General features: G+C 45.1%; 2 protein-coding genes across 2 annotated transcripts in view; one reads left to right on the top strand and one right to left on the bottom strand.

Moving 5' to 3' along the window:
• The window catches only part of LOC116225230 (extracellular superoxide dismutase [Cu-Zn]-like), a 364,295-nt gene that overhangs the window by 108,882 nt on the left and 236,754 nt on the right, over nt 1-18,659 (bottom strand). The window lies entirely within an intron of this gene.
• Nucleotides 1-18,659, top strand: part of LOC105913087 (ankyrin repeat and KH domain-containing protein 1-like) — a 41,231-nt gene that overhangs the window by 4,078 nt on the left and 18,494 nt on the right. The window contains exons 2-14 of the mRNA XM_042702777.1: nt 5,056-5,209; nt 8,961-9,117; nt 9,591-9,738; nt 10,193-10,340; nt 12,311-12,544; nt 12,686-12,780; nt 13,203-13,440; nt 15,185-15,376; nt 15,741-15,850; nt 16,366-16,453; nt 16,612-16,739; nt 17,058-17,201; nt 18,134-18,236. Of these exons, the coding sequence (XP_042558711.1) occupies nt 5,056-5,209; nt 8,961-9,117; nt 9,591-9,738; nt 10,193-10,340; nt 12,311-12,544; nt 12,686-12,780; nt 13,203-13,440; nt 15,185-15,376; nt 15,741-15,850; nt 16,366-16,453; nt 16,612-16,739; nt 17,058-17,201; nt 18,134-18,236 (1,939 nt within the window). The remainder of the gene's footprint in view (nt 1-5,055; nt 5,210-8,960; nt 9,118-9,590; nt 9,739-10,192; nt 10,341-12,310; nt 12,545-12,685; nt 12,781-13,202; nt 13,441-15,184; nt 15,377-15,740; nt 15,851-16,365; nt 16,454-16,611; nt 16,740-17,057; nt 17,202-18,133; nt 18,237-18,659) is intronic.

Genomic DNA, 18,659 nt, shown 5'->3' with positions numbered 1-18,659 from the left:
GTGCTGACTACTTTTAATGAAATGCATTTGTTGGAGCTTAGCTTTAAATGTAGGCAATTATATGGCTATTTAAAACATATGTCTGGTATGCCCTATATGGCCAGAATTCTGGAATATTTATTGCCATATTAACCATTCAAAAATCAAAAGGTCTAGTGTAAAACTCCAACCTGTTCCACAAGTGCCACCTATTATTCAAATAGTTTTGAATATGATGCTCATGAGGGCAGTAGGCTACATTGCAATAAAAACAAAACAAATTGTCCAGAGAGATGTGTTATTGTTGACCAAAGTGTGAGTAATGAACAAAGTCTTATAAATAAAGTTCTAGTCTAGAAAGGCTTGACTATGTTGTGTGTGTGCTGTTGTTTGACATGGTCTCGACCTTGGCACACCTTGGCTGTTTGACACAGCTGTCAAATGGTCAAAAGACCAAGTGGCATGTGTACTCAATGTGCTGAGCGCCGTTTCCCCCTGTTCCGTGTAGAAGGGTCGCATCTGGTCACGACCTCCCCACTGAGCAGCTTACCACGCCCGTGTATCCGTGGCTCTTTTGGACACATGGCAGTCTCAGCCAAGGCGTAGTGGGGAAACATGGCTTATTCTAGTGTTCTAGTGTTCCAGTGTGTGCTGAAGGCTCGAGGTGTGCAGCTCTTCCACTCATTTTTTTTTTTTAGCCTCACTTTTCTGCTTTGGCTCATAGTTTCAAGGAGATTCATATTCCCCCTAGGGATGCACTGATTATTTGGCCTGGCAGCGTCCCGTGATGTAGGACTATAAACCAGAAACATGTAGAAATGGCTAATGCTGACCAGTGATGATATACACTCATTTCACCAAATGACTGGAAAGGCAAGCAAAAATAAATGAATAGCCTACATTTCATTGAGATTTATATGTATGTTATTATTTTGTATATCCACACTATGGGCCTAACATATTATGAAATATTTACATAATTCCTAGAATGATCTGGGATTCTGTTTTGCTCACCACAAGATTAATACAGGTAAACCTCCTCTTGATGGCATAGTTGACCGCTTGTAAGCAGCAGGAATCGTTTCCCTAACAGCAAAGACGGCACATAGGCCCACATTACCCCCAAATAGAAGTTGGCAGAGATGGGAAATAGGTCTACCTGTGTTCTTCCATCTCTGCAATGTTTTGACCCCCACATGTATTGCCTTTGATTAAGTTTGCTATTGTGGAAGAGTGGTACAGATTGCAGCTGTTTATCCCGCCCTGTAAAGTGGTAACAGTTGCACCTGTCCCTCATGCATAGCCACTTGAATGATGAGCTAAAACTCATGAACAGATCCGTAGCTAACTGTATTAACACTATTGGTTAAAAAAGTTAATCATTCAGCTAGCAAAATACTAATATTTTAAATAGACAGGCATTCCTACTTGCCATTATTTTTATGTGTACAGAGCACATTGACGGCAAGATGTGGACTTCTATCACGGTCAAGTCTTTTGGAAGCGTGTAAGAAATGCTGATGTCACCTACAGCAGTGTTTCTCAACTGGTGGGTTGTGGAATCAATCTGAATGGGTCGCAGAGTGTGTGTGTATTCCTTCATAACTTTTGTAGAAAATGTATGGATGTATTTTGAAATGGAAAGAGCAGAGTCCTCATGGTTCTCAATCCTAAAGGGAAAAGGGCCTCAGAAAGAGCTCCAGTTCTGTGTGAGTGGCATAGCCCCCTGTCCCAGGGCATAGCCTACCGACCGTCCCAGGGCATAGCCTACCGTCCCAGGGCATATCCTACCGTCCCAGGGCATAGCCCCCCAACCCAGGGCATAGCCTACCGTCCCAGGGCATAGCCCCCCGTCCCAGGGCATAGCCTACCGTCCCAGGGCATAGCCTACCGTCCCAGGGCATAGCCCCCCTACCGTCCCAGGGCATAGCCTACCGTCCCAGGGCATAGCCCCCCGACCGTCCCAGGGCATAGCCCCCCGACCGTCCCAGGGCATAGCCCCCCGACCGTCCCAGGGCATAGCCCCCCGACCGTCCCAGGGCATAGCCCCCCGACCGTCCCAGGGCATAGCCTACCGTCCCAGGGCATAGCCTACCGTCCCAGGGCATAGCCCCCCTACCGTCCCAGGGCATAGCCTACCGTCCCAGGGCATAGCCCCCCGACCGTCCCAGGGCATAGCCCCCCGACCGTCCCAGGGCATAGCCCCCTACCGTCCCAGGGCATAGCCTACCGTCCCAGGGCATAGCCCCCGACCGTCCCAGGGCATAGCCCCCCGTCCCAGGGCATAGCCTACCGTCCCCCCGTCCCAGGGCATAGCCCCCCGTCCCAGGGCATAGCCCCCCGACCGTCCCAGGGCATAGCCCACCGTCCCAGGGCATAGCCTACCGTCCCAGGGCATAGCCCCCCGTCCCAGGGCATAGCCTACCGTCCCAGGGCATAGCCCCCCGTCCCAGGGCATAGCCTACCGTCCCAGGGCATAGCCCCCCGTCCCAGGGCATAGCCTACCGTCCCAGGGCATAGCCTACCGCCTACCGTCCCAGGACATAGCCTACCGTCCCAGGGCGTCCCAGGGCATAGCCCCCCTACCGTCCCAGGGCATAGCCCCCCGTCCCAGGGCGTCCCAGGGCATAGCCCCCCTACCGTCCCAGGGCATAGCCCCCCGACCGTCCCAGGGCATAGCCCCCTGTCCCAGGACATAGCCTGGAGCATTGCTGTAATGTGAGCGGAGACCACTTCCACTTACTATCTGTCTACAGGGATGCCACTGGTTGGCTAATTAAATCACTATGTCCGAGTTCATAATTCTGTTAGAAAAATAGAACGCTTAGAATGCTAATTATTGTAGTAATATTGCTGGGTAACATATATTATTCTTTGCAGTTAGCATGTGACTGAGATTAGCTGTGTTATGCAGTTTTGTGTGTGGGAAAGAAATTAAAGTATATGTTTGTATGAGATAAAAATAGGCCATATGTTTTTATATTGTTATGTTTTATTTTATGGTTTGAGTTCTTTAAAATGTGTGTAAACTTAATGACCATGATTAAATTCTGGTTCCCAAGGTTGAGAACCATTGGTCTATAAGACCCTCTAAAGGTTGAAAGGTACTTTTCCCAGAAGTTAGGTGTTTCCAAACCTGGCAGCCAGACATACACCCCTGTGCTGTCCTCCCAAAGTCCCTCTCTCTCTCTGCATGTATACTGCCATGGCTCCGACCCACGAATGACAGGCAGATTATTGTTCTGATTGATTGGGTATGTCCTTATCCTGATTGGTTGAATTTAAGGTTATTTAAAAAACTAAAACATTTCCACTATTTGAGAGCCTGATTACCTCTTTGGTTTACCCTTCGACTGTAGACCATTAAGTACATTTGTATCAAGAATAGAATGTCAACAACGTAGTACCAGGACTCTTATGTCTTAGGTAATTGAACTATCTATTTGAGTCATTGAAATCCAAAGCAAGTATAGTACACGTGTGATGCAGCAGGACAGCACAGGTAATGGTATATATCTGAAGCAGTTTGCAAACTATCATAGTCATGATCACACATTGCACTTATTTCTTCCACTGTGATCGGAATCATGTGTTTGCCAGATATAACTAGCACACAGTTGATCCTGTGTTGCATATTTTTAGATATTTGGTCCTCTTGGTGTTTTTTCCTCATTTTGATTAAAACAAATGTGAAAAGAAAAAAAAAAATTGGGCGTATATATGTAGACTTGGTGGCTAGGTGATGGAGCATCTTCAGAAGTCAAAACATCACTGGTAAATGTCACCGAATACGTTTGAATGTCTACTCCCATACCTCGCCTCCACCCCAAACATTCCATTTGGTGATGGTGGTGATGAATAGGGCTGCAACACAGAGCACATCACTGCCATCCCACGGTATTGGGAGGTGTACCGCAGTGCTGAGCCAGTCACTGCCGTTAGTCATAACAGCCCCCCCCCCCTATCTGAGAGGGTTCCCATCCTTATGGCGCCCTCGGCTTGGTCTGTGGCCTTGTCTACACGTATCCTTTTTTTTTTTTTTTTAAACTCACTTTTGAAACATCAATGCACACAATTATTTTTTGCCGCATGAGAACCACAAAACATGTTACCAAGTAACTCAACATGTGAAGGACCAAGTCATGTCAAATGAATGAACTCCAAGGGCACTCGGAGAGCGCAGACCTCCACCAAGGCCAAATGGCGTATCTCGCAACGCTTGAGATAATGAAACTAAAATTTTGGACCACCCCATGTTTCGGATCCACTTCAAAACGTAATGGGTTCTTTCTTGGCTCATGCTACACCTTTCCACAAAATGTCATGAAGAACATAACCTCCTTGGTGGAGGTAATAATAATTAAACACAGGGGTGTTTGGTTGCTTTATTACCACAAACCGCAAGGTGGAACTCTGAATACCGCAGTAAGAACATTTCTATACCGCTGCAGCCCTAGTTGAGGGCCAAGCAAGAAAGCTGTGTAAGCACCTGTTTGTGACTCTACTATCTTATTCTTCAACAAGCTCAGTTTTGCTTGCATCTGCAGATTTGCTCTGATTTCGCCCAATCAGAGCAAATTTCGCCCCTTATACAAATTGAATGAGAGCAAAGCGAAATTGGCTGCAATGGAAACCTGGCGTAAGTCCCCAGTACCCATGTGAGATCACAGCTGACCTCAAGACAGCCTGGGTTATTGAAGGAGGAGGACTTCCAGGCTCTTATGATGTCGTACCTCATCGGGCACCCCACTGACGGTTCAAACCCAGTCGAGCAATAGGCACTCAATTCTCCTGGTATTAGTTTGGCCATCCGGTGCTGTAACTTGCCTCCAGACCGCTTTTCCATCTGACTTGTTTGTGTTGTGTAGGTAACCCATATTCAGCTCAAAATGGGAATGAACAAATCGCCAAACCTCACAGTTACACGATTAATGTGTCAAAGCCAAATCTCAGTTTTTGGTAAATACATTGTAATTACAAATTCAATAGTTTACCTGCTTGTTGTAATGAATCACACTTTGAGAAGAGCCAAACCCATATACTAAACACTCACGCACTCTCTTATTTGTCCCTTAGGTGGAGTCTTTCATCCTGGACCAGGAGGACCTGGACAACCCCATCATGAAGACAGCATCTGAGCTGCTCCTCTCCAGTGCCACAGACGGTGTGGACCTGCGAACAGTGGACCCAGAGACACAGGCTCGGTTGGAGGCCCTGCTGGAAGCTGCAGGTATGAGCGGATGCACGAGCCTAGGGCAGGCCCACCTTTTGTGGGCTTGAACAGTAAGGCACCTTTCCACTGCCGGAACTAGCGGGCCATTTTAGGGCGTCCCGCACCTTTGCGCGTGGTTCGACTGCAGGAACCACGCCTTGATGAGCCCTTTTTAGGGCCGTTTACAGGGGAGAAATAAGTACCTGCTCCAGGGCAGGAATAAGTACCTGCTCCAGGGGAGAAATAAGTACCTGCTCCAGGGCAGGAACTTCTATCTGGTTCAATTCAACATGAGTGGAAGACGACAACCAGCGGCATACAGAGTTAACATGTTGAGGTTACTATCACTCAATGAACACAAGCTAAATCAGCTGTGATAAAGGCTTTAATTAAGCAGCTATAATATAGGCTTTCATTAATCACCAGTGGTGCTGGGATCTTTATTTATCGAGTCATTAAAGCTGCTATGAAGCCGAGTGTTAACAACTGCTGACTCCCCCGTGGGTCAATCCTAACATTATCTAGGAACTCTCTGGTTCAGCGGTGTAATGATGGTGCCACCGCTGAAGAAATATATTGCTACTTTGTCGAGCTCGGAATTCAAATGGCTCTCGAAGAGCAAAATAATTTTGGTACATCAATGTGTAGGTCCAGTCGTTCCTGCACCGTGGTGGAAAAGCAAACGACAAAAAGGCCGTCCCCGTAAACGTTCAAGCCACTTGAAAGTCCCACAAGTTCATGCAGTGGAAAGGCGCCTAATCTGACAAAAGCAGCGCATTCGTGGTGCATTGTGAGTTGGGACAAAAAAAATGTTGCGTGCAGTTAACAAGAGTCTAACATGTATTGATCACATACCATAACCCAGGGCGCCATTCTTCATGCGGGAATTGCGGCCTTCCTGTTCTTTGAATCTGTTATTGCACTAGTTGTCAACGCAACAAGTTGATGAAGCCAAACTGCTCAGGAGTAGCTTGTAAACCAGATGAAATCCCAGTAGAACATGAGACAACACTGGAAGCCTACAGTAGCCATGCCATTACATCATGAACACCAGTCACTATATCCCACTATTAGGAATTGCAAGTAAATCCGATTTAAAAGGTGAAATCTACAGGCAGTGATGGATAACTCCTGTCATGTTTCTTTCCTCGGTTATGGTTAGGTCAGGCTGGCTTTAATATACCTCACCTTCTAGCAGAAAGAAGTTTCTTTTTGGCATCGTCCTCAACCAGTCATACATTTGCTGATCATAGTTTTCATATATTCCCCCTTCCAAAAAAACCTTGAAAACACAATAATTGTAACTTAACAAAGCTATCAATTATCATTGTCATTCAATGATTATAACACACACACACACACACACACACACACACACAGTGATGACTTAGCCCCCCTAACCATAATTGTCTGGGGACGACCTTGATCATGGTCTTACTTTAGTTCCAAGAACTGAGTTAGCCACAACTTTTGATCGTTAGCTAAATGATCAAGGATATGTGAAATGATTTCATGTTTTAAGCCACGTATGAAGAAGGGCTGAGGAGTATGAAGAAGAAGAACCATGGAGATCTCTTCTCTCAGCTCCGTCTATTTGGGCTTAGGAGTATGAAGAAGAACCATGGGGATCTCTTCTCTCAGCTCCGTCTATTTGTGGGAGAGAACTAACATTTTCAGGGCGGCTCTCTCCATTTGCCTTTGAAGGCCCAGTGATGAGTGCTGCAAATCTTTTGGCTTATGTGTTGGAGGACGTACATTCTCACTAACCTCTGTCATACTGGTGGGTTAGTTTACACAACAGAACATGAAGCAGTGTGTGGCTACATCCTCCCACAAGGACATCCAGGTCCTCTGTTGATTCATAAAACAATGACACATCATGACTTTGAAAATCCACTCAAATCCAATTTGCACACTGGTTTAAAAACACAATATTAAAATGTCTGCAGGTTTTATGCGTTTACACTATAAAGTTACGCCAATTTGCTCAAGGACCTCCAGGAAGACAAACTTGGCTGCTCCCCATGCCATATCTTTTGTTTTGGTCTGTGGGATGTTTGTTTTCCTTTGGTCAAGGTCACCTGTTGAAGTTGGAACGCTCCCACTTTTCCACATGCATTTAAAGTGTCAGTGATCCGGGTGGGCGCTTCCTCTCTTCAACCCGACCCTTTTCAACCGGATTGGGATACAGTTTTCACAAACAACAACAGCCGCTGGAGCCTTACTGTTGAAGTGAACCGCCCATCTACACATGGTTGTGTTTTGGTTCTAGCCCAGTTACTGTTATGGAGGCGGCCATTGCCCTTTCTTGTGGAAAAGGTCCTATATAGGTCAGAAGAATGTGCTGTGTGTGTGTGTGTGTGTGTGTGTGTGTGTAAAAGAGTAAAAGAAACCAAACACACACACGGGGATCTCGCGCCGTAATGCACTGCATTCCTCTGTGCTTGCCTCTGACCAGCTCATTTAGAATTCATTGAGGAAAAGCTCTTTAGGGTCCCTTGCCATCCTGTTTGCTGCAGTGAGTTCATGTCCCAAACGGGGCCAGACCCTTCCTTCTCTAGCGTCATTAGCTAACAAGCCACTTTCTCTTACTCTTTTTTGTTTTTACTCTTCACAAATTAGACTTTGAACTGTTCTGCGCTAGTGACTCAGGAACACACAGTTGCATAAACATTTCCCAATTGCTTGTAAACGTAGTTTAAAAAAATGGCAGGCTAAGAGTTGTTTTTTTGGGCCATATGATATCTGATACCTTAGATATGTCTCGGATAGTGGCACATGATATCCAAATTGTAGACAGTAGTTCAATGGAAAACAATGTTTTGAGACACATTTCCTTTTCTTTGAACAGCTGCCACACTAAAGGAAAGAAATAACTATGCGTCCTCCAGAAATATCCTGTGTGACGTCATTTTTTACATGCTTCCAAGGGTGTTGCTGCCGGCAGGGGCAGTAACCTCACTTGACACTGGATATTACTGATGACCGTCAACGACTTTGTTAGGCGGCCGCGATCATGACATACACCCAAGCCTGCGACAGTCGAGCGAGAGAAGCTCTTTATAGTCCAGCATCTGAAGGGACCAGAAGTCATATACCCAATGTATGGAGTCTATGGACTATGCATCATTTCTTTTCTCTCATCTCTTGAAGATGGAACGTGTGATCGATGAGTCACCCTTAACCCATAGTTTAGGTTGTCCTTTTATAAAATGTATGTTTCGAAATGTATGGGAGACCTTTGTTGAGACTATTTTTTGACATTTGTATTGAATGCACAGACATGATGTTAAGTGTGTGAGGTAATGTGTGGGAAAAAATGCTCTCAATTAAATGTTTAACAAGTTAGCCAACGTATAAAAACAAAAAACTGTCCCTAAAATATTGCCTTACTGTACATTTCCATAGCCTTCAATCTCCCGGTATTGGCAGACCACACGATGTGGAGCGTCATTATCATGTGGAACCGTGCAGTCTCTGTTTGAATAACGTGTGATCACATTTGAAGTGGCTAATATGGATCTGCATGCTCAATTGAGGTTCATGATGCTTGTCTAGTCATACAATCTAGTAGCCAATACAAGTTTGAATCGTAGTGTTTGTGTGCGCGCACACGTGTGTGTGTGTGTGTGTGTGTGTGTGTGTGAAAGTGTGTAATTCAAGGCTGCCACTAACTCCTGGATTGGGTTTGAATGCTGACTTGGCCCCTTCTGCCTGTGTGCTTTGTGTCTCTGTCTGCATGTGTGTGTGGAACCCCTGTCCTCGGCAGGCATTGGTAAACTCTCGACTGCGGATGGTAAAGCCTTTGCAGATCCTGAGGTGTTGCGGCGTCTGACGTCATCCGTGAGCTGCGCACTGGACGAGGCCGCGGCCGCCCTCACACGTATGCGGGCTGAGAACACACTCAACGCGGGGCAGCCAGACAAGTATGTATCCCCTGCACTCTGCCTTCAATACCCCACAGTCACACATTAGCGGTACACACCTGCTCCACAAAGCATTAAGCACATGATCTCTGGTGTAGTAGGAGACGGGAGCGTTTCTAGTTGAGTCCCCAGTGGAGAGACCTCATGTGTTCAGTTTAGGGGGCTTCAAGAATAAAGGGATCAATTGCAGTGTTTTTTAGCAAGACTTTTGCTCAAGCTCACTTCAACAAAGACACTTTGGAACCAGAGAAACCTCAAGTTTCCCAATGATTTCATTAAATTGCACCAATGTAGTTTCTTTTCTTTTGAAATGCATTTAGCTTGTTACATCTTGGAAATATAGAACCATTTAAGTCGGAATTCCAATGTTATTATGCTATATAGGTGCACATATAGGTGACTATTGTGTGTGTGTGTGTGTGTGTTGTGTCACATCACTGAGGCAGTAATTGTAGCAGTCTGGTTGTTTTCAGCCGGAGTTTAGCCGAGGCCTGCTCAGATGGGGACGTCAACGCTGTACGCAAGCTCCTAGACGAGGGACGCAGCGTCAACGAACACACGGAGGAGGGCGAGAGCCTGCTCTGTCTGGCCTGCTCGGCTGGCTACTATGAACTTGCACAGGTACAGAATTCTTGAGTGGAAGGAGTATGTATGTATGTATGTATGTATGTTTGAGGTAAGGAGGTGATGAAGGCGGTCTTAATTCTTCCTGGAGGGCAGTTTATTCAAAACACTTGCTGCCAGTTGCTCCAGAGCCACCCATGGGTTTGACTGAGGAGTGTGGATGTGAGCTATAGATGTGCTTTGCCTTAATGTAGTTCTGATCTTCATATCTTGGTATTTCAGTGTTTCAGATGAGCCCACAGGCATTTTTCTCGAGCCACAGTTAATGTAAACATGTGTTAAATTCATAATTACAAAACATCATCATAAATAATCCTTTGAACCTGTTGCATCTTTAATCCGATCCACCATTTTCTTCTTCTTCTTCTGCTGCTGCTGCTGTTGTTGTCTTCATTTTGTTGTGTACTTGTCTTGTCACTGCTCTTCAGATCTCTGTCTGCTCTGCCCACAGGTGCTCTTGGCCATGCATGCCAACGTAGAAGACCGGGGCATTAAAGGTGACATCACCCCTCTGATGGCAGCGGCGAGCGGCGGCTATGTGGACATAGTCAAACTACTACTGGTGCATGGAGCCGACGTCAATGCTCAGTCATCTACAGGTACACATCTAGAGGGCGCACGCTAGCGTTTCTTCTGCTCATCTATTGGAATGCTTGTAGAAATGTGAACAGGTTTGGAATAATGGCTTTCAAAGCAACCAATGAAGTGTAAGAAAGGAAAGTCAAGAAAATATTTGGAATGGCAGTTTAGGCATGTTTAATACAGCTGGCTGAAGAGGACGCACAGTTTAATCACTTTGAAAGCAAGCTGGTCCCTTATGGAGTTAAAATTGGGTAAGAAGTTTCACACAAAATTAAGTTTGTAAGCATAATATTGTTCGTAAAACAACCCGAAATATAAAAAACATCAAAACATGTAAGTTAAATAAACTAAAATTTAGCTTGCATTCCTATCTTGCATTCAATTTTTTTTAAATGTGTTTCAGACATGCATTGCTAATTTCAGATTTGTGCCCTTTTTCTCGAGTGAATGGGTGTGAAGAGAGTATAAAGACAGGGCTAACCTGATAAGTTCACCTTAAAGCTACAATTTCAACACAATTAGGGCTGCCACTAACGACGATTTTTCTATAGATTAATCTGTCGACTATTTTACCGATTAGTCGATTAATCTAAACGATTAATTTTCCTCCAAAAAAAAAACAAATTGACCATTTCAGTTCATTTTATTTTGACAACAACAAACTGTATATATCATTGTATAATGCAGCACAAAACAAATGTAAACAAAGGCTTACATGTTATAGTGCAAAACTGTAGGTTTAAATTAGCAACTCCAACGTGATAAAAATAAATAAGGGCTTATTATTCAAGTCAGCAGTGCACCTCTAATAAAACAACTTGGATTTCTTTTGAACCCCTTATCAAAGTAAAAAAGTTAGGTCTGCATATTAAACAAAGTGCAACGTGGTGTCCAGCTCAAAATCCAACTCAAATATTAGAAGCAAACGTCAGTTAGACATGTGTGTTGTAATGTAAGAATGTCAACATGTCCATGGCCATCATGACCTATAAATGTGAAACGTTATTGTTAATGATACAAATATTCTCGTATTAATTATTATTATTATTATAATTATTTAAATCCGAGGATGTCTGTACAGCAGATGTGAATGCAATCCAGAATAGTGCCTGTGTGTTTTCTCTTCAGGTTCTTGTGAATAGCGCTAGTGCTGCTGTGTATGCCATCGAAACTTTGCACGGTGTACAAACCACCTTTTTTTGTTGTGATCATTTGAAGTACTCCCATACTTTCGAAGCCTTGGGTCTTTTTAAATGTTTACACTGAACCTCTTTCGCAAACCAAGTCGGACTCTGCTGCGGCCGCCATGATTTTTAAAAAACTGGAGCGAGTGCTAAAAACGACTGACGTCATGCACGCAGCAATTAGGTAGTGATATTGAAGGGCATTTGTTATAATGAATTGAAGCGTTTTAGAAATCGAAAAGGTAAATTCATAAAATTTCAAAAAAGATGCGGCGTCGACGCATTTTCAGTGTCGACGTCATCGACTAATCGCCGCAGCTCTAAACACAAGCAGGCTAAGTGAGCTAACATTAGCAGCCATCAGTAACTAGTTTTCAGCACATTGTAGTCTGCAACCAAGATCAAGTTCATCTTGTATTTGGTTGTGGCCATAACCAACCCGGTGACCTCAACACTATCAAATGTCAGTTCAGATTCTAACACATTCAGATTTGTTATTATAAACAATCTTTTGAACTTTGACATTTTTAACCCAAAGAAGTGGTTCTGTCAAACTATTATCCATATGAACTCAAAGGTTTTGTGTGAAACATCTGACCCCATTGTCACTGAAGTTAATGTAGCTAGTGGCTCAACATTTGGATGCGTTTCGGAATCCATTCTTTCATTGTTTGTCTTGGTCTAGTTGTGAGGCTTGCTGAATTAGGAGACTGAAGGTGGTAATTGTCGCTCAAGTCTGGTCATTTTAAGATCTGGAGCCTCTGGTCTGTCCAGCCTTAATATGTTCCCCCTTACTTCGACAGGCAACACGGCCCTGACGTATGCCAGTGCAGGCGGCTTTGTTGATGTTGTGAAGGTGCTTCTGAAGGAGGGTGCTAACATCGAGGACCACAACGAGAACGGCCACACCCCACTGATGGAGGCCGCCAGCGCTGGGCACGTAGAGGTGGCGCGCGTGCTGCTGGAGTATGGGGCTGGCATCAACACGCACTCCAACGAGTTCAAGGAGAGCGCCCTCACGCTGGCCTGCTATAAAGGTGAACATGCACACCCTCTTGCACAACACAGGCCTGGTGTATTTGTCTGCGTGAGTGACTTTATTATTGGTGAGCTGCATTATCTTGACCTAGCTAGCATGGCATTGATGTATCTGCTGTCTGTATTTCCTCGTCTGGTAGGCCATCTTGACATGGTGCGCTTCTTGCTGGAGGCTGGGGCGGACCAGGAGCACAAGACAGATGAGATGCACACGGCGCTGATGGAGGCCTGCATGGTGAGCTTCTACTCAGGGGCCCGGGGCACTGCTGCTCATGTGGCCCTTATGACTGCTCTTATTCCACACAGCTTTTACTCAGGGGCCCGGGGCACTGCTGCTCATGTGGCCCTTATGACTGCTCTTATTCTACACAGCTTTTACTCAGTCTTCCTTAGAAGCTGTGCCCTGCTGCTTGCCATTTAAAGTGGTCTTCTATAGAACTCTGTATAATCATGTACAGTTGGTCATTGTAAGTTATTTGTGGATAGCTGATTAATAACGGATGAAATAGCTCATTTAATGTGTAAAGAAGGGGTATTGTAGTTTGAAAAAGATGCATCTGTCATTGGCATGTCAAGGCCTTGCTAAGGGTATTTGAGCCTGTGTCATTGTCGAGATGCTTATTGTCTGCCTCCTGTGCTCTCCCTATGCTGTCCCAGGATGGGCACGTGGAAGTGGCCCGGCTGCTGTTGGACAGCGGGGCGCAGGTCAACATGCCCGCCGACTCCTTCGAGTCTCCACTGACGCTGGCAGCATGCGGGGGCCACGTGGAGTTGGCCGCCCTGCTGATTGAGCGCGGGGCCAACCTCGAGGAGGTCAACGACGAGGGCTACACCCCTCTCATGGAGGCGGCTCGAGAGGGGCACGAGGAGATGGTGGCGCTGCTTCTGGCACAAGGTGAGCTGCACTCGCTCTCAGTCCTGAAGTGCTTAAGACATTCACCTACACAGTGTTGCTTGCCGATGTAGCCAAACATGCTATCGACTTGAATCCATAACAGTCCTTGATCAGTAGTGATTGTTGTTGATGGAAGTTAACCTGTGTTAACTTTGACAGACTCTCAACTAAGGAGTATCAAGGATTTATTGATTAATCTTATACTAAAATTATCAGGTAAATTGGTCTAATCATAGCATTAGAAATATACAACCTAAAAATTATGATAATATATGTCTGCAGATGAAAGACTGTGTTTATATTTTTATATATATATATATATATATATATATATATATATATATATATATATATATATATATTACACAGATTATTACACAATTTAGGACCTTGCAAGCAACCGTTGGTTACTGTTTGTAACCTATTGTGGGGTATAGCCAGTAAATTTGAGGTAGTAGACCAGAGAGAATGTGTAGCGTGTATGAAATCAAGGAGGAGTTGTCGTTGGTAGCTGAGCCTGCTGTAGTTAAGTCTTTAAAATCAACGAGAACATTTAGACACTTTCTGCCCCTATCTGAAGCCACAAAGAGATGAAACGTGCGGTTTTTGTTTTGTTGGTTTTTGGCACCACTTGCGTGGGCTAGCCCGAGAGGTGCTGTTAACATTTTTGTTACCAGAATAAAAATGAAAATGACATTCTCATGATGACAACATCGCTTAGCGACCAGTAAATAAAATTGGACCCGACACTGGACCTGGGGTATGCCTGATGCAACACACCTGAAATTGGATAACATTTCGCAGCATTGCACATTCTTCCCAGCCTCCCTGGTGCCTGACATCTCTGGTTACTGTGATCAACCGTCTCAAGAGTGACTGACTTCAGTTATAAATAAAGTAATACATGTAGTAATGTTGGGCTCCTTGGTTAAAAAGGGTTACCTGCCTTGAGTGTATATTGAACAAATCTTACAGAAACTGTTTTGATTATGTACTCCCTCAAAATTGGGATTGAAATCCTAAATTAGTCTTAAGTGGTTATACAGCTAGAGAATACTATGTATGTTTTTACTGTTGTTTAGAACCAAAATAAGAATGTTGGTGAACGTGTTGCTGTCTATGAATGTGCACACGTGTACTTCACACACGTGTACTTCACACACGTGTACTTCACACACGTGTACTTCTCACACGTGTACTTCACACACGTGTACTTCACACACGTATACTTCACGCACGTGTACTTCACATATGTATACTTCACGCACGTATACTTCACACACGTATACTTCACACATGAATCCAACATTTGCATACAGAACACCCAATATATAACCAACATAAATGTTTGGGAAATAAGAAAGGTCAAAGAAGTGGAATGCTAAATGGTTGTAAAGGATCATATTTGCTTGCAATGTTTGGGATTGGTACAGATGTTTGGGATTGGTACAGATGTTTGGGATTGGTTGACACGTTTGGGATTGGTACACATGTTTGGGATTGGTACACATGTTTGGGATTGGTACACATGTTTGGGATTGGTACAGATGTTTGGGATTGGTTGACACGTTTGGGATTGGTTCACACGTTTGGGATTGGTTCACACGTTTGGGATTGGTTCACACGTTTGGGATTGGTTGACACGTTTGGGATTGGTTCACACGTTTGGGAATGGTTCACACGTTTGGGATTGGTTGACATGTGTGTAGTGTTGTTCCTCATTGCTTGTGTGTTCTTGTGTCAGGTGCCAACATTAACGCCCAGACGGAGGAGACCCAGGAGACGGCGTTGACCCTGGCCTGCTGTGGGGGCTTCTTGGAGGTGGCTGATTTCCTCATCAAGGCTGGGGCAGACATTGAGCTGGGCTGCTCAACCCCACTGATGGAGGCTGCACAGGAGGGCCACCTGGAGCTGGTCAAGTACCTGCTCGCTGCCGGTGAGTACACGCTCAACTCCGCTGTCTTTCTTTGTGTTTCTGAACAGTCAGTGTAAGCCCGGCGAGTGTGGCCTTTCACTGCGGTGGAGTGTGGTGTGTGTGTGGCCTTCCACTGCGGTGGAGTGTGGTGTGTGTGTGGCCTTCCACTGCGGTGGAGTGTGGTGTGTGTGTGGCCTTCCACTGCGGTGGAGTGTGGTGTGTGTGTGGCCTTCCACTGCGGTGGAGTGTGGTTTGTTGGTGTGTGGTGTGTGGTGTGGTGTGGTGTGGTGTGTGTGTGTGTGTGTGTGTGAGTGTGGTGAGTGTGGCCTTCCACTGCGGTGGAGTGTGGTGTGTTGGTGTGTTGATCTGTGCCTCCATCTTCTAGGGGCCAATGTCCATGCCACCACGGCCACGGGGGACACCGCGCTGACGTACGCCTGTGAGAACGGACACACAGATGTGGCCGACGTGCTGCTACAGGCTGGAGCAGACCTGGTTCGTGCTCTCACACTCTTGCATGCCTAACCCCTAGCCTCTCATGTTTTTACTCACCTATGTCAAGTCACCTCCACATGGTCCATCATCCAGTGTCTGCCGTTCTGTCTCTCAGTTTCACAGACAGACAGACAGACAGACAGACAGACAGACAGACAGACAGACAGACAGACAGACAGACAGACAGACAGACAGACAGACAGACAGACAGACAGACAGACAGACAGACAGACAGACAGACAGACAGACAGACAGACAGACAGACAGACAGACAGACAGACAGACAGACAGACAGACAGACAGACAGACAGACAGACAGACACTCTCGTCTCATTACTCGGCCTCGTTCTACCTCTTCTGGGGGACTTGTGCTCACACTTTCCTGTCATCACTCACTTCATCTGATTGGATATATTCACTTTCTTTAAAGATCTTCTGTTGTGTGTGTGTGTGTGTGTGTGTGTGTGTGTGTGTGTGTGTGTGTGTGTGTGTGTGTGTGTGTGTGTGTGTTTTAGGAGCATGAGTCAGAGGGTGGAAGGACTCCTTTGATGAAGGCGGCGAGGGCCGGTCACCTGTGCACTGTCCAGTTCCTCATCAGCAAGGGTATGTTGACCCTCGGGCCTAGAGCACAGCTTCAGCTCACTCACAACACAAACTCATTCAATTAGTAAAATAAAAATGTTTTTTTGTAAGCATACATCATGCTGACCTGGTCATGCTAATAGCACAGTGCATGTAACCTTCCCCCGTCTCTTCCCCAGGGGCTAACGTGAACAGGTCAACAGCCAATAACGATCACACGGTGGTGTCTCTGGCCTGTGCCGGTGGCCATCTTGCCGTGGTGGAGCTGCTGCTAGCACATGGGGCTGACCCCACCCACAGGCTGAAGGTGAGTCCCCCTGCTGGTCAAACCACTCATGTGTCTCCAGGTCATCACTCTTGTCATTCAGGCCTTCTGCTACCAGAGTAGAAGGGTCTTGTGTTAGAAATGAAGGGGTTTAATAAATAAAGGTGTTTATGATCAGTAAATGCTACAAAATGCAATATCTGATGACTTGCAAATTGTTGGCCAGAATACCTAATCATTAAATCAGATTGTGGCATTTGAGAATCTTCTTCTTCGAGTTGTAAGGGCTTTTAAAAGATCTTTTTTTTTATCTGATGTATAGTCTGAGTTCCTCATGATGATGGTGCTCTTCTCCCACAGGATGGTTCTAGCATGCTGATCGAAGCTGCTAAAGGGGGCCACACTAATGTGGTGTCCTACCTGCTAGACTACCCAAACAACCTCCTGTCAGTCCCCGCGCCCGACCTGTCCCAGCTCACGCCCCCCTCTCAAGACCCCTCTCAGGTGAGAACAGTCACACCAGGACACCGTGGCTCCTTTCTTGCTTTACTGCTCCAGTTGAGCTTCTTGATTAGCAACAAACACTGTCAAATATGGCAGACAAGTAGGAAAGGTAAGTGCATATTATAATACAAGAACAAGAGAAATCCTACGCAGAGTTGATGCCAAAGACGGTTCAATTGGTCTTGTGTTTGCGGAGAAACCTGGAAAGTTCTCGAGAACAGAGAAGAAATAACATGGAAAGTTCTTGACTGCTACTCGCACAAACGCCAACATGAACGCTCATCTCTAGTGGTGTAATGATTCACCCATACACATCGGAAACTGGTTTTAACGTTAATAATGCAGCTACATCCGTATGCTGAGTCCTGGATCAATCTAAATGGACCATGAACCAATTCTAAAGTTTAAGAATTAGTCGACGTTGCTGCTAATTCTACTTTACTATAAACTAAGCTGCTGCGGAAGATCTAACTTTACTTTCAAAATAATAATGACTGCCTGCTTTTACGAGAGTATTGTTAGCATTGCCACTGATGTATACTAAAATGGTCAGTGCTTAAATTAAACCCACCCACAATTACTTGGTAGCAAAATAGTGGAACAGACACACAACGCTCTGTCCAGTCGGAGATGCAACAATGTTTTGGTTACATTAGCTTTGGAAAAACGGATACCACCGTTTGATTCACGATGCTGATCAGACTGCACTACAAAACAAGCCATGTTTGAAAAGAAATCAGTTGATTGGAACATTTAATAAACTCTGTTTTAAATGACTTTAGATCACTCAGATGTCTGCTAGCTAACTTGCTAGGACTTGAATGTATATAGTCTAATAGTGTTTTAGAAGCCCTGATATCAATAGTTGCATAAAGCAAGATGTTTGGGTGTGTTTGCTAAACTAAAGCTGACTGCTGCCTCTTCACCTCCAGGTTCCTCGTGTCCCATTCCAGGCACTGGCCATGGTGGTGCCCCCACAAGAACCAGACCGAGTGCCCTCCAGCATCGCTAGTCCCCCGCCGGCTACAAGCAAAGGTGAGCCAAGATGTGAATGTGAACGAATGTATGGATGTGTGTTGAGAGAAGACTTTCCTGAGAATTCATTCAGGAGTGGACAAATCTTTTTGCAGATTTCCTGTTTTGGCTAGTTATTTTGTATTTCGAATTGCCAATGGACAAATGGATGATTTGTAAATTACATCAGACATTCTGTTCTCATTCCTGTTAGTATTTACAAGCAGCAATACCAAGAAAGCTCCGTAAGAGGCAATGTCACACTATCTGACTACAATAAATGGTGCCACCACATGTAACGGAACGAAATCTCCACTGTGAACGATCACATGGGTGGTTTCAGGTTTGATTTGGACTGTTACAATCACCGTATTTATAAATAAAGTGGCAATGTTAATGGGAGCACGAAAAAGATTTTTAAAGATTTTTCACAGACTCCCCAAT

Source organism: Clupea harengus, chromosome 20 (genome assembly GCF_900700415.2).
Source record: "Clupea harengus chromosome 20, Ch_v2.0.2, whole genome shotgun sequence".
Taxonomy (NCBI): Eukaryota; Metazoa; Chordata; class Actinopteri; order Clupeiformes; family Clupeidae; genus Clupea; species Clupea harengus.
This window is presented reverse-complemented; position numbering and strand designations above follow the sequence as displayed.